This window comes from Muntiacus reevesi, chromosome 1, assembly GCF_963930625.1.
Source record: "Muntiacus reevesi chromosome 1, mMunRee1.1, whole genome shotgun sequence".
NCBI classification, from domain to species: domain Eukaryota; kingdom Metazoa; phylum Chordata; class Mammalia; order Artiodactyla; family Cervidae; genus Muntiacus; species Muntiacus reevesi.
This window is the reverse complement of record NC_089249.1, coordinates 271100775-271114656: the sequence shown is the minus strand read 5'-3', so window position 1 is coordinate 271114656 and position 13882 is coordinate 271100775. Positions and strand designations below refer to the sequence as shown.

The following is a 13882-nucleotide window of genomic DNA, read 5'->3' as shown; positions in this document are numbered from 1 at the left end:
CAGATGCGGAGAGGAGAGTGGGTCTGAGGGAAACACGGGGTGCTGAGGAGAAGCCAGCAGGACAGAGAGAGGTGACCCCAGACGCAGAGAGGAGAGTGGGTCTGAGGGAAACACGGGGTGCTGAGGGGACGGAGCCAGTAGGACAGACAGAGGTGACCCCAGACGCGGAGAGGAGAGCGGGTCTGAGGGAAACACGGGGTGCTGAGGAGAAGCCAGCAGGACAGAGAGAGGTGACCCCAGATGCGGAGAGGAGAGCGGGTCTGAGGGAAACACGGGGTGCAAGGTGAGCTGAGGACCCTCGGGCACGTGAGCACTGAGGAGACCCTGGGCTTCAGCCAGGGGCCTGGCCGCAGGAGTCCAAGTGAAAAGAAGGAGATGGAGGCAGATGACAAGGACTCTGCCGGGAGCTTACTCCAGAGAGAACGAAGCTGTGGGTTGCAAAGTCCCAAACCTGAGGAGAACCAGTCGCCTCAGCCCTCATGCCTGTAACACATTCTTTCCACTGACAGAGATGTCACTTAGAGTCCCTCTCTGTGACTCAGAGTCTGGGTTTCTGTTTGGCCACGTAATTTTAGGAATAATGAGAGCTGCTTCCAGGAGTCAGTTTTCTTTCCTTCTCTCAGTCACGCTACGTGACAATCACTGAGTGTACAGGACTGACCTGCAGCCCGAGTTTCCGTGTAAAACTTCATGGGGGAAAAGGAGAGTCCACTTCTAGAGGAGGTGGTTGCCCCTGTTTTGTTTATTTAACTTACCACACACAGAGGGGTCAGGACTGGCCCTAGAACAAAGGGCATTGCTCACCCCACTCGGGAGCGTGGGCCCCACAGGACAGAGCAGCAGGTCCCACAGTGTTGTAACACTCAGGTGAGTGTGAAACAAGTGAGTTATTACACCGCTCAGAATCCAGTGACAACAGCTGGCATCTGGTCCCATCACTTCATGGCAAGTAGATTGGGAAACCATGGAAACAGTGACAGACTTTACTTTTGGGGGCTCCAAAATCACTGCAGATGGTGACTGCAGCCATTAAATTAAAAGACACTTGCTCCTTAGCAGAAAAGTTATGACCAACCTAGATAGCATATTAAAAAGCAGACACATTACTTTGCCAATAAAGGTCCATCTAGTCAAGGCTATGGTTTTTCCAGTAGTCATGTATGGATGTGAGAGTTGGACTCTAAAGAAAGCTGAGCACCAAAGAATGGATGCTTGTGAATTGTGATGTTGGAGAAGAGTCTTGAGAGTCCCTTGGACTGCAAGGAGATCCAACCAGTCCATCCTAAAGGAAATCAGTCCTGGGTGTTCATTAGAAGGACTGATGTTGAAGCTGAAGCTTCAATACTTTATCCACCTGAAGCGAAGAGCTGACTCATTGGAAAAGACCCTGATGCTGGGAAAGATTGAAGGCAGGAGGAGAAGGGGATGACAGAGAATGAGATGGTTGGATGGCATCACTGACTTGATGGACATAAGTTTGAGTAAACTCTGGGATTTGGTGATGGACAGGGAGGCCTGGCGTGCTGCAGTCCATGTGGTCACAAAGAGTCAGACATGAGTGAGCGACTGAACTGAACGCTACTCAGACTCACAAACAGTGACAACAAAGGGATCAAACAAAGAAAAAGACCCTCACTGGATCTGCAGTTTGAAATTAGGGTTTGTGCTAGAATTCACTTCCATGTTAAACTGCTGTTTGAGGATCACAAACTCAAAAGCTTATGGATGAAGAGCGTGTCACGCCTCAGCTCCAGCTGCTGCCTCTCATGAAGGTGACCTGACTTTTCAGGGAGAGGCCGCAGGGTCAGATTCTTCTGTGCAATCTCCAGATGTTTGAAGGTGGGGGAGCAATTCCATTAAACAGTGCCAACAAACAGGGCAGGCAAGACTAGACGCAAAGTCATAATCTGAATTTCACTTCTAAATAGATTTCAGTGCATTCTGCTTCTTGAATAATGCTGTTTGTGTGTATTTTTAGAAACTGTGTCTCTGAGAGACAATCAGTGGAGTGAAAGTGGCTCAGTCCTGTCCGACTCTTTGCGACCCCATGGAATATGCAATCCATGGAATTCTCCAGGCCAGAATACTAGAGTGGGTAGCCTTTCCCTTCACTTTTCCCTTTTCCAGGGTATCTTCCCAACCCAGCGTTCGAACGCAGGTCTCTTGCATTGCAAGCAGATTCTTTCCCGACTGAGCTACAGGGAAGCCCTAAGAGACAATAAGAACCGACTCTAAGAGGTGCCTGCCTGCCTGCCTGCTCAGGCTCCCTCCCTGGAGCTGGTCTGCACCCTTCAAACTCTCCAGAGAGTGAGCTGGCTCTGTTTTCTTCTCCAGAGTGGCGCCCCTGAAAGAGCTGGGGACAATGACACCCCGCGATGTAGCAGTTCATGCTCCAAAGCTGTAGCCGGTGCATTGCTCCAAACTGAAATGACTTTCAGGGCTGGCCCTTTAAAAATCGAGCATGCCGTGGGGGCAAACTCCTCCTCCAGGGAGGTTCCTTTAAATGAGAGCCAGCTTGTCGGCCGCGGCTTTTACTCCCGAGCTCTACCTGCAGTCAAGGTGTCCTTCCCAGAGGGAGGCAGCATGGCTCAAGCATTCGTTGACAGCAAGATCCAGCCTGGGAAGGTGGTCGTGTTCATCAAGCCCACCTGCCCCTACTGCAGAAAGACTCAGGAGCTTCTCAGCCAACTGCCCTTCAAACAAGGGCTTTTGGAATTTGTCGATATCACAGCCGCCGGTGACACCAGTGAGATTCAAGATTACTTGCAGCAGCTCACTGGAGCCAGAACGGTAAGCCTGGGGTCTCCTGCTCAAAGGCTGGGGGGAGCGGGGGTGGGGGGGAAAGGCTCCCAGATGCCTTTGTCTGTGACTGGGGTGGCCCGTGCCTTCCTCGGGGACACCGCTAGGGCTCCGTCGCTCTGAGCGGGTGTGGGGGAGGGCGCCTGAGACAAGAACCGCTTCCTTGAATGGGCAGCGGACCTCGGCCCATGGGACGGGACGAGGGCGCGCAGCTGACCCGTGCTGGGCGTCAGGGCGGGCGGGCTGGCCGGCCGGCAGCTGTGTCCCGGAATCGCCGCCGCCGAGGAGCTCTCTGCAGTCTTTGTTTTCAGCACAGACAGCCTGAGCGTGCAGGGCTGGGTGGTGGAAGGACGGGTGGAGGGGCCACGGGTGAGCCCTCCGTGCCTGCTGTTGAGCAAGAACCCAGAGCACTCTTTCCTCTGGGTTCACAGGGCCCAGTGGCATTTGCCGTCCTTCAGTCTTTTCCTCTGGGCTCTCTTTAACCTTAACTTTGCCCCTTCTTCCGTATCTTATCTCATTCCTCCCACTGGGGAAGAAAAACAAAAGCAAAAAAAAAAACCCTAACGGCTCCTTGTGACTCCTTGACTTAAATGACGGGATATTTCCAGGCCTGTCGAGTTATGGAGGTCAGAGGCCAGAGTTCCGAACTGGCTCTCACAGTGGCTTGCTGTGTGATCCTGGCAAGTCACCCCACCTGTGACCCTCAGGATACCCCTTGGCTGCAACACCAGACCAGAGGAGGTGACCTCCATGGCCCTTTTGCTTTGAGTAGACAGCGGGGGCCCCTAATGCCCTCTCTCCTCTGTGTGAAAGGACTTCCTCTTTCTTAGCACCCAGGTCTTCTGGTGCAATGACCAGCCAGCCAGGCCACCAGATCAGCGCAGGTGCTGGGGTGGGAGTGTGGGGGCGGATCATGTCCCACCAGCTCCCTTTCGGGATGCACATTCTAGGATACAGTGTTTGCAGACGCACATGTCCTAGTTAAGGTTTAGTTTGAATTTGATGGTGTTTTTTCCTGGGTTCTCAAGGGGAAGCCTGGGAGGCCATTTATCCCCACTGCTCCAATTAGAAATCAGCATTCTGGTACAGAGGGAGGCAAAAGCCTACTGCTTCCAGGGCCCCCACTGGGAGCTGAGGACCCTTGGTCTTAGGGAGGTCCTGGAGCAGAGAACAAGAGGGCCTCTTGTTGCCTGGCTGGACCACCAGCTACACAGGTACCACCAGCTACCACAGCTACATGCCTGGGTCCTAAGGGGGAAAGGGCAGTGTGGGCACAGCTGTGGCCCCCGCTGTGAGGGACCCTGTGGGACCAGCAGTTCCCAAGTGTTGCTGCACATTAGAATCACCTGTGGTGGTGGTTCAGTTGCTAAGTCGTGTCAGACTGCTGCGACCCCTATGGACTGTAGCCCGCCAGGCTCCTCTGTCCATGGGATTCTCCAGGCCAGAATACTGGAGTGGGTTGCCATTCCCTTCTCCAGGGTATCTTCCTGACCCAGGAATCGAACCCAGGTCTCCTGCATTGCAGGCAGATTCTTTACCAACTGTGTGTGCTACAAGGGAAGTCAGAATCACCTGGGGAACTTAAAAAAAAAAACCCCAAAACTCCCAATGCCCAGTCGGACCCCAAGCCAATTAAATCCCACAGGAGAGGGGGCAGACAGGCATCAGTAGTTTTAAAGATCCCCAGGACATGAATACAAACATGGAGCTGTAAGAGGAGTAAGTGCTGGGGGTGAAATGTAGGCTTGCAATTTGCTATGATTACATCTTAAGTGTTCTCACCACACACACGTGCAAATAGTAGCTGTGAGGTGATGGATATGTAAATTAACTTGACTGCAATAATCTTTTCAGTGTATCTGTGTATCAGACCCTGACACGGTACACCTTAAATACACACAGATTTGTCAGTTACACTTCAAAATATCTGGAAGTCAAAATAGAAGGTATCTCCCGTCAAAAAACCAAAAAGGTAATTCCAATTTGCAACCAGGTTTGGGAGCCACATCTTCCAACCAGCAGCACCTAATCCTCTAGCAGGAAAAACAAACCTCTTCACACAACCATTCAACAACTTTTTTTCACCCCCAATGCATTGTAAAGCTAACACTTTTTCTTCTAGTGATCTTTCAAAGTTTGTTTTTGAATTTTTCAAGATACTTTTCAAAGGTTCTCGAGTCCTGAATGCATTCCTCCAAGGGGAGAACAAATATTTTAAAGACATATAACTTCACCATCCTTACCAGTGAAGGCTTTCTATTCAAAGAGACTGGAAACCTTAAGAACGGTCGCTATCTTGGGGTGCCTGAGGTGCTGTGCCCACAGCAGCAGCCCAGGGGGACTTGATTGATCGCAGAAACACAGGACTTCACTCAGGCCACCAACTTGGAGACACTGGTTTTGGTTTCACTTCAAACACAGTTCCCAGATCAGTGCTTTCACTTATTCTTCCCAAAATACGTTCTTTCTTTATATAAATCGAAGTTTCCTGACCTCCGTCACTTTCCTTCTGTCTGAAGGATGCCTTGGAACATTCCTCACAAGGCAGAACTTTGGGTAACAAATTTGCTTCATTTTTGTGTGCGAACATCTTTCTCCTTTGCTTTTGAAGGATACTTTTGCTGAATGCAACAAATACTTTTAAGCACCTACTGTACTAGGCACTTTTCTGAACACTGGAAATACTGCCGTGAACAGAGCAAACAAAACTTCCTGCCTCTATGGAACTTACATTCTAGTAAATGCCATAAACAAAGTAATATGTTAGAAGGTGGGAAGTGATGTGTGGTATGGAGAAGCCAGGTAGGAAACGGAGGTAGGCAGTAGGCAGCAAGGTACAGTTTTAAATGGAGCCCGCAGGGTCTCACTGGCTCTGCAGAGATCTCTAAGGGGACTGAGGGACCAAGGCATGCAGAAGTGCAGGCGTAGGACATTCCAGGCAGTGGGAACAGCAAGTGCTAAGGTCCTGGGGTAGAAGTCTGCCTGGCAAGGAGGCCTGAGTGGGTGGAACACTGTGAGTTAGGAGTGGGTGTGTTCTGAGATCATGAGGAATAGGTAGGCAGGGCCTTTCAAGCCATCACACACGGACCAGGCATGTAGATGAGATGCCGCTGAAGGGTTTGGAGCAGAGGAGTAATCCTGCCTGACTTGATTTTGAAAGGGTCAGTCCAGTGGTTGTGGGGAGAGAGGCCGTGGGAAGGCCAGGATGAGGACCGAAGCTGGGGACCTCTGGGGGTTACAGCGCCAGTTCTGGTGAGAAAGGAACCGTACCCGGGAGCAGCCCAGGAGGTGCAGAGGGCTGGCAATCAGCTGAGTAGCAGCCTCTGAACAACACGGTGGCACTAGTGGTCAAGAACCCACCTGCCAATGCAGGAGACATAAGAGACGCGAGTTTGAGCCCTGGGTCAGGAAGGTCCCCTAGAGAAGGAAATGGCAACCCACTCCAGCATTCTTGCCTGGAGAATCCCATGGACAGAGGAGCCTGGCGGGCTACAGTCCACGGGGTCGCACAGAGTCAGACACGACTGAGCAACTTAGCACAGAGAACAGAAGATGCCACCCCGGCTGGGGCTGGGGCTGGAGCCAACTCCCGGAGAAGGAGGGCCCCAGAACTCCCAAGCTTGCTTTTCTGGTGGCAGTCCCCTGCTTCTTTAATGTAACAGACTCAAGTTCCTCCGCAGAAGGGGGTGGGCCAGGAGGGGAGGGCACAGAGCACGAGCCTTCTCCTCCTCCTCAGCTGCATCAACAGCTTCCTGTTTTGTCACCACAGCCGCCCACACTGGCCAGTGGAGCCTGCCAGTTCAGCTTCCTCGGAGGGAGCTGGTAACCGACCGGCTTTCAGTTCAGTTCAGTCGCTCGGTCGCGTCCGACTCTCTGCGACCCCATGGACCACAGCACGCCAGGCCTCTCTGTCCATCACCAACTCCCGGATTTTACTCAAGCTCATGTCCATTGAGTCGGAGATGCCATCCAACCATCTCATCCTCTGTCATCCCCTTCTCCTCCTGCCTTCAATCTTCCCCAGCATCAGGGTCTTTTCCAGTGAGTCAGCTCTTCACATCAGGTGGCCAACGTATTAGAGTTTCAGCTTCAACATCAGTCCTTCCAATGAACATTCAAGACTGATTTCCTTTAGGATGTACTAGTTGGATCTCCTTGCAGTCCAAGGGACTCTCAAGAGTCTTCTCCAACACCACAGTTCAAAAGCGTCCTTTATAGTCGAACTCTCACATCCATGCATCACCACTGGAAAAACCATAGTCTTGACTAGACGGACCTTTGTTGGACCTTGGATGGGCTTTACCGTGGTCTTCACTGTTCCCTCGCCCAGAGGAGTGGGTGTAAGGGCAATGGGGCCTCCAGCTCTCAGCTCTCACAAGCAACTTGTGTGCCAGATGGCAGGCACAGAACTCCGCCCTGCGGACAGCCTGGATGATCTCATCTGATCGTGTTTCAGGGCCTGCCTTCGCAGCTGGGGGCTGCTGTAGAGCTGTGGGCTTCCAAAGCCTCAGTTAGTTACCCCAGGAGGAAGGAACCACTCTGTGCCAACCTGTGGTTTGCAAATATGCTCCTTGAGAGTCACCTGGGAACTTGTCAGAATGCACATTCTTGAGCCCCTGCCCAGATCTCCTGTATCATAAATGTGGGGTGGGGAGGAGTAAGAAATCTATGTTTTAACAAGCCCACCACAGTTCTGATGCATGGTTCAGGTCTGAGAACTGCTGTCTAAGGGGAGGACTCCTTCCTTCTCAGGGGCTTCTCTCCAAATAACATAACGCAGACCTCCTGGTCTAAGGTGGACATGGGGCAAGCCACAGGAGTGACAATCACTCAGTTCTTTTTGAAAGTAATAGAAGTTCAAGAATGAACACATCCCTTCCATGGCGCTTCCCTGGCAGTCCAATGGTTGGGACTTTGCCTTTCAATGCAGGGGGTGTGGGTTCGATGCCTGGCAGAGGAGCTAAGATCTCAGGTGCCTAGATCCCACATGCTTCCTCTCCAAAAAACCAAAACATAAAACAGAAGCAACATTGTAACAAATTCAAAAAAGACTTTAAAGATGGTTCACATAAAAAAAAAAAAAGCCCTTAAAAAAATAAAAAAAGAATGAAAGCTTCCTTATTTGAAACTCAGATGAGTTTACTCCTCTAGGCAATGCCTTCCACAGAAGCAGCCCTGTGTGATAATTATATTAGAATTCCATTAGGATTCATTACCATTGCAACTGACCACAGCCAACTGTTCCTGGGGAGACAGAAGCCAAAAGGCCCCCAACAATCTGGAAGAGCTATATTTTCTCTAAAATAATGGCCAGGATCCAGGGGGGAAACTTTAGGTTTCTGAGCTCATCTTTCTGCAAATTCTTTCAGCTGGTTAAGATTTAAAAAAAAAAAAAGTGTGGCCTTGATGGTGCTTCCACATGCAAAGCTCCCACACAGGCGTGCGGGGCGGGGGGCGGACAGCCAGGCTTTCTCACTGGACACAGGAAGTAGCCATGACAATGCAATGCAGGATTCTTTCAACCGGGGGCCTTAATTTGTAAAGCTTACTTCCGCCCAGATCCCCTTTTTAATAGAAATATAGTAAGGACTTATCTGAAATATTTCAGCCCTTTTTTCTCAACTTTCTTCCTTAAAAAAAATCATCTGAACATGCACCCCAATATTTATAGCAGCATTATTTACCATTTCCAAGATACGGAAGTCACCTGTGTCCATGAACAGATGAATGGATAAAGAAGACAGGGTGTGTGTATACCAATGGAATACCACTCAGTCATAACAAAGAATGAAAGTGTGCCCTTCACAACAATGTGGATGGACTCAGGGCATTATGCTGAGCGAAACAAGTCAGAGATAGACAAGTACTGCATGATATCACTTATATGTGGAATCTAATAGAACCACCACAAACGAGTGAATATAATAAAAAAGAAACAAACTCACAGATACAGAGAACAAACTAGTGGTTACTAATGAGGAGAGACGGAGAGGCAATGCATGGGTAGGGGATTAAGAGGTGCAAACTATTATGTACAAAGTAAGCTACAGGGATATATTCTACCATATAGAGAGTATAGCCAGTATTATATAGTAACTATAAGTGGAATATAATCTATAAAAATTGTGAATCACCATATTGTATACCTGAAACTTGTATTGGACATCAACTATACCTCAATAAAAAAATGTACCTGAGTAACTGCCTTCAGAGGAAAAGCAAAAGCTCTGAAAATATTCTGAACCTCTCCTTCCCTTTCTAGTATGTTCCTAGTGTTCTGGGAGAGGACCCACTTGCTCCTGACCCCTCAGGGAGTCTGTACTGCACTTGTTTCTTCACTGCCAGTCAGCCTTTCTGCAACACCCTTGGCCTGGAACTTGTCTGAGCCACAGTGAAAGGACTCCAAGAGCCCCCTGGAATCCTGGAATGCACCTTACCTAGCAGCAGGGAGGGAGCCTGAGCTTGACTCGAGATGAATGCACTCAGGGGGAAGAGTGACTGTGTCAGTCTGACTGGCCCTGGGTGACCCACCCATGCCAGCTGCGAAACCAAAGCAGATGCATGTCTTTGCTCCCAGAGCTATGGCACTTCAACAGCCTATGATGGGCCAGGTATTTCAAAGAAGGTGATTCCAACACCATCATCTCTACCCTAGCTGGGGGCAGAGCTCACAAGAGAGAGAGATGCCTCTCATAAACTTTGAGCCTAAAAGTCAGGGACAGAACTGATGGAAATACTTGTCCAGCTGCATTTAACAAACTCCTTCCAGTTGCCATGGTTCAGTTTAAGGGCGCACGTGTGGTCCCAGCTGTAGAGAAACCAGAGTTCAATCAGGGTGGTCTGGCTGCAGCCAACCAAAACCCGTTCCTGGAAAGGTGTTCCTGCAGAGTGAAATTTTTAAATCACTTTGACAAGTTAGACAATCTCACACATACAGAACATTCCATTTGAAAAGCATCTTGGTTTAAAAGCCTTCTTGAGTGAATTATGTTATGCTTCTCATAAAGTTCTGACTTGAAAGAGTATACACGAGGAGGTTGTAAAGTGATTTGAAAAGCTTCAGACCATGGGGAATATTCAGAGAATGATAAAAGCATCTAACCTAATGATGAAGTTCCCTAAAAGTCCTGGTTGGTTTGCTTTCTTAGGTACCTCGGGTCTTCATTGGTCAAGAGTGCATAGGTGGATGCACTGATCTAGTAAATATGCATGAGAGAGGCGAACTGTTGACACGGCTAAAGCAAATTGGAGCTCTGCAATAATTAGAGGTGAGTGACAGGTGGGACTCTGGGCCAGGGCACTGAGAGATGGTGGAATTCTACTACCACGTTTTATTACAATCTAGGAAGGCACCCAAGATAGGCAAAGAGTGATGTGGGGAATTGTGATCCCATGTACCAGTTTCCCTTTTACAAACAGATTAAGTGCATCAATGGGAGGAAAGCTTTTCAGTCAACCTTCGTTTGACAAATATTTATTTAGCATTTACTATGGGCCAGACACTGTACCAGACATTGGAAATACAGAGATGAACAAAAGATAATATGGAACTTATATTCTAGAGAGGGAGACAGATCAAAAACAAGTTAAATAATGCCTGAAACAAGTGAATAATCTGATAGAACATGGCAGAGGGGTAGGGGGCAACCTGAGCTAACGTGGGGAGGAAAGGCCTTTTTCTGAGGGGATGGGCTGAGCCAAGACCTGATTGACAAGAAGGAGACAACCATATAATGCTAGGCAGAAGAGCTTTTCAGGCAGAAGGAATAGAAAGTAGAAAGGTCCTGAGGTGACAAGTATGGAATATTCAAGAAACCCAAAGCAAGCAAGAGCAGACTGAGTGAAGGGCAGTGAGAAGGGAAGGTATTAACAGTAGCAAATGTGGGCAGCGGCCGGAGCTCACAGGCCATGGGGAACAGCCTGAAACCTCCTAAGTGCAACGTGAAACCAAGGTAATTTTTGCTGTACCTGTGTTCACCCTGCAAAGCCAATGCAATTCAATTGGCTTCCCAAATGACCAACCAGTTTTAAGTTGTAACCTAAAGGAGATCTTTGACTGGATGGAAAACCACAGGGTGATGGATTCTTCAGAAAGGAATCAAGATCCCTTTGGGATCTGATGGGTTCCCCTCCCTGCAGCTCTTGTTGGAGCAAGAGGGCTTCGAACCAGGCCAATTCCACTGACTCATCTGTGGAAAGACTGTTTGTTTGTTTTTTAAGCCAAAGGAGAAACTTCAGGTGTTCAAATTAAAATGTTCTTTGAAGGGTATTTATTGCCCACTAATTAATAATTAACCCCTGAGCAATGAGCACAGAGTTTGCAGGGATTACTCAGAATAGCCACAGAAGTGAAAACACAAGGTCTGAAAAGCACAACCGAATCCCTTTCAAAGCAAACAGTCAGCTTTACAAATCTTGAATTACAGTTCTACAACTTTATCCCAGCAAGTAAACAGACTGTGTCTGTCTGGGTTAGCCTTCTGGCCTCACCCCGTGCGGTGCCAAATGTCTCCTATTTGATACACTTTTTAACAATTCAGGTTTAGATTAAGACTGAAAGAAAACTTGTGCCTTTCTGGGGAAGGTGGGAAATACCATCCCCCCACAACCTCTAGGTTGTGGTGGGTATTAGAGTCCCCCATATTCGCCAGATCTCTTTAGCTGCATTGTCCTTCAGCATATTATGCTCTTAGTATTCCACTGGCAACTTGCACTTCAAGACCATCTGTAACCGATTGTGTTTAAATAGCAAGAGTCAGTGTTCTAATAAAGAAAGAGAATTGAGGGGAATTGCTCTTTCTAAGGAGATCCAAATCTTTGTATTTTTTTCTTCCTAGCAGAGCAGACCCAGGCTGATATCCCCCTTGGGGACAGGATGGCATTGCAGATAATGACAGCAGTTCCCGGAGAATGGACCTGGGGCGACTGTACCCAGTTATAGCACCTGTTTACTTAAAATTCTGAAATGTGTTAACCTCAATAAAAGGGGAGGGAAGTCAACAGCTTCTTTTGACTCAGTATTAAAAAGGGACCAACTTGCCCAAAATAACAGGTCTGAGCAGTCTGATGGATGTCTCGGGTTTCTCGTGGACTGGCCCTTTGGGTTCCCAGGGACCATGACAAGATATGCTTAGGATTCACTCACTGACCCAAAAGATGGTCCTTCTCTTTGGCACATGTTCTTACCAAGTGTTTTCCTCAAGCTGGGATGCCTCTACCTCTAACGCCAGTGTTTCTCAACCAAGTGTATCTCAGGCGCCCAAGCATGAAGCTAGAGTTGGTTTTCTACTACTGCCTGAAAATTATTTTCTTCAGTCTGACTTTCTAGAATTTGTATTATGAAATCAACAGGCATTCTGAATATGCTTTTTCAAAAGGTGTCTTCCCAGGCCACCATCTCCACCCCACCCCACCCCTTCCGGCTTCGAGAGTCACTGCTGTGAACCTCTGCCCTGAACCCTGACAACCCAGATCTCACAGGAAATGTCTGACAGTTCTCTGTTCTGTCTCTCAATCTGAGAGAAACCACGTAAAAAGTTAAGCACGGTTAGTCTTCACTTTCTGCTACAGGGATCAGAGGTCTAAATGCAGGTGCGGTGATCATACAGCAACCCTGTTAGGTCAGATGGTGTCCAGGGAATCCTGAACAAGCGTGTATTGTTTAGATAACACACAGAAGGAAAACAAACATTTAAACGTTGCGTAGAAAACCTGTATCCCCCTCCCCCCAAAAAGTATGTCTGTGAAAATAGCCAAATTTGGGAAACACTGTTCTAGATGATTTTCTGTCTCTCCCCTTTTCCCCCCTCCATGAGAACTTACGATTTCCTTATTGTGAAGGATTCTACAATTGCAATATTAAGTTAATCTCTTTCTGTAGACACAAGTATGAATGGTTAATTTCTTCTCTATTAAAGAAGTACCCATGGATCACACAGTGATTTTTGACCAATTTTTTGTTCTCGAGACTTTAAGGAGTGTCATAAATGCAAAATAAAGCAATTTCAGGTGTTTTTTTTTTTTTTTTTTCACATCCGTCCCCCCTGCCATTATAAATAAAGGCACATGCTATTATCTTTCACTGAGTATACACTGTTGGTGTGATTTTTGTAAATTTCATGATTTTCATGTTAACACGAGCCTAGTGAATAATGTTTAGGATTCAATAACAGTCTTTTCATACCACATTCCATTTTCCCATTTCTCTCCTAATACTCTTGTGCCCTGGGCTTCCTCTCCCTTCCCTTAGGGACCCTAACCCCTCGCTTCAACCAGACGGCTGTGGATGACCCGCAGGTCACACACCACACTATGAATGCACCCCCGAGGCTGTGCAGTGTGCAAACTTAGTCCCCGCCACGTCCCGACCCCTTGCCTGCTCCTCCTTTCCCATCTCTGTGCCCCTGCTCATCACGTCCCTCCCGGGATCCCCTTCCTTCTTCTTTGCTCGTCTTTCAAACCCTGCCTTCAAGGCTCGATTTACAGACTCTCCCCTCTAGACCTACCCTCTCACCTCACTGCCTCTTGACTTTAAAAAAAATCACTGCGCCCCCTTCTGTAATCCTAAAGTGCCCTGCATATGTTGCAACTCTCATCAGGCTACATTGTAATCATCTCTATTGGTCTCCCGCCAGATTCAGAAATAATCCAAGGCAAGAGCCTCCACGTAAACATCTTCATATGCCCAGGCTCTAGCACAGAGGGTCTGTTTTATCAAAGCAACACACGTATGTGATTTAAAATGTCAAACAACACTAAAACACTACTCCACCCCTCCCAAGCCCCAGTCCTGCACATACATTTTTCATTTTCATAGGTATTTAAGCTATTTAGAAATATCATAAAATGTATTAGATATATAAGAATATATACAATGCATGTGTGTGTGTGTGCAGTCATATCCGACTCTTTGTGACCCCACTGACTGTCACCCACCAGGCTCCTCTGCCCATGGGATTTTCCAGGCAAGAATACTGGAGTGGGTTGCCATTTCCTCCTCCAGGGGGTCTTCCCGAGCCAGGGATCAAACTCAAATCTCCTGTGTCTTCTGCATTGGCAGGCAGATTCTTTACCACTGCACCAC

The 13882-nt window shown here is 48.2% G+C and overlaps 1 protein-coding gene across 2 annotated transcripts; it reads left to right on the top strand.

Annotated features, from left to right (window-relative positions):
• The first annotated feature begins 2504 nt into the window (after positions 1-2504).
• On the top strand, positions 2505-12889 carry GLRX (glutaredoxin). Of its 2 annotated transcripts, none has more exons than XM_065918017.1 (3): positions 2505-2790; positions 9948-10067; positions 11637-12889. In XM_065918017.1, exons 1-2 carry the CDS (start codon positions 2584-2586, stop codon positions 10059-10061), a joined length of 321 nt encoding a protein of 106 aa, XP_065774089.1. In that variant the 5' UTR covers positions 2505-2583; the 3' UTR covers positions 10062-10067; positions 11637-12889. The 2 variants fall into 2 exon arrangements, with proteins under 2 accessions (XP_065774089.1, XP_065774006.1); XM_065917934.1 differs by having other exon boundaries at positions 2506-2790; positions 11640-12889.
• Positions 12890-13882: the final 993 nt, after the last annotated feature.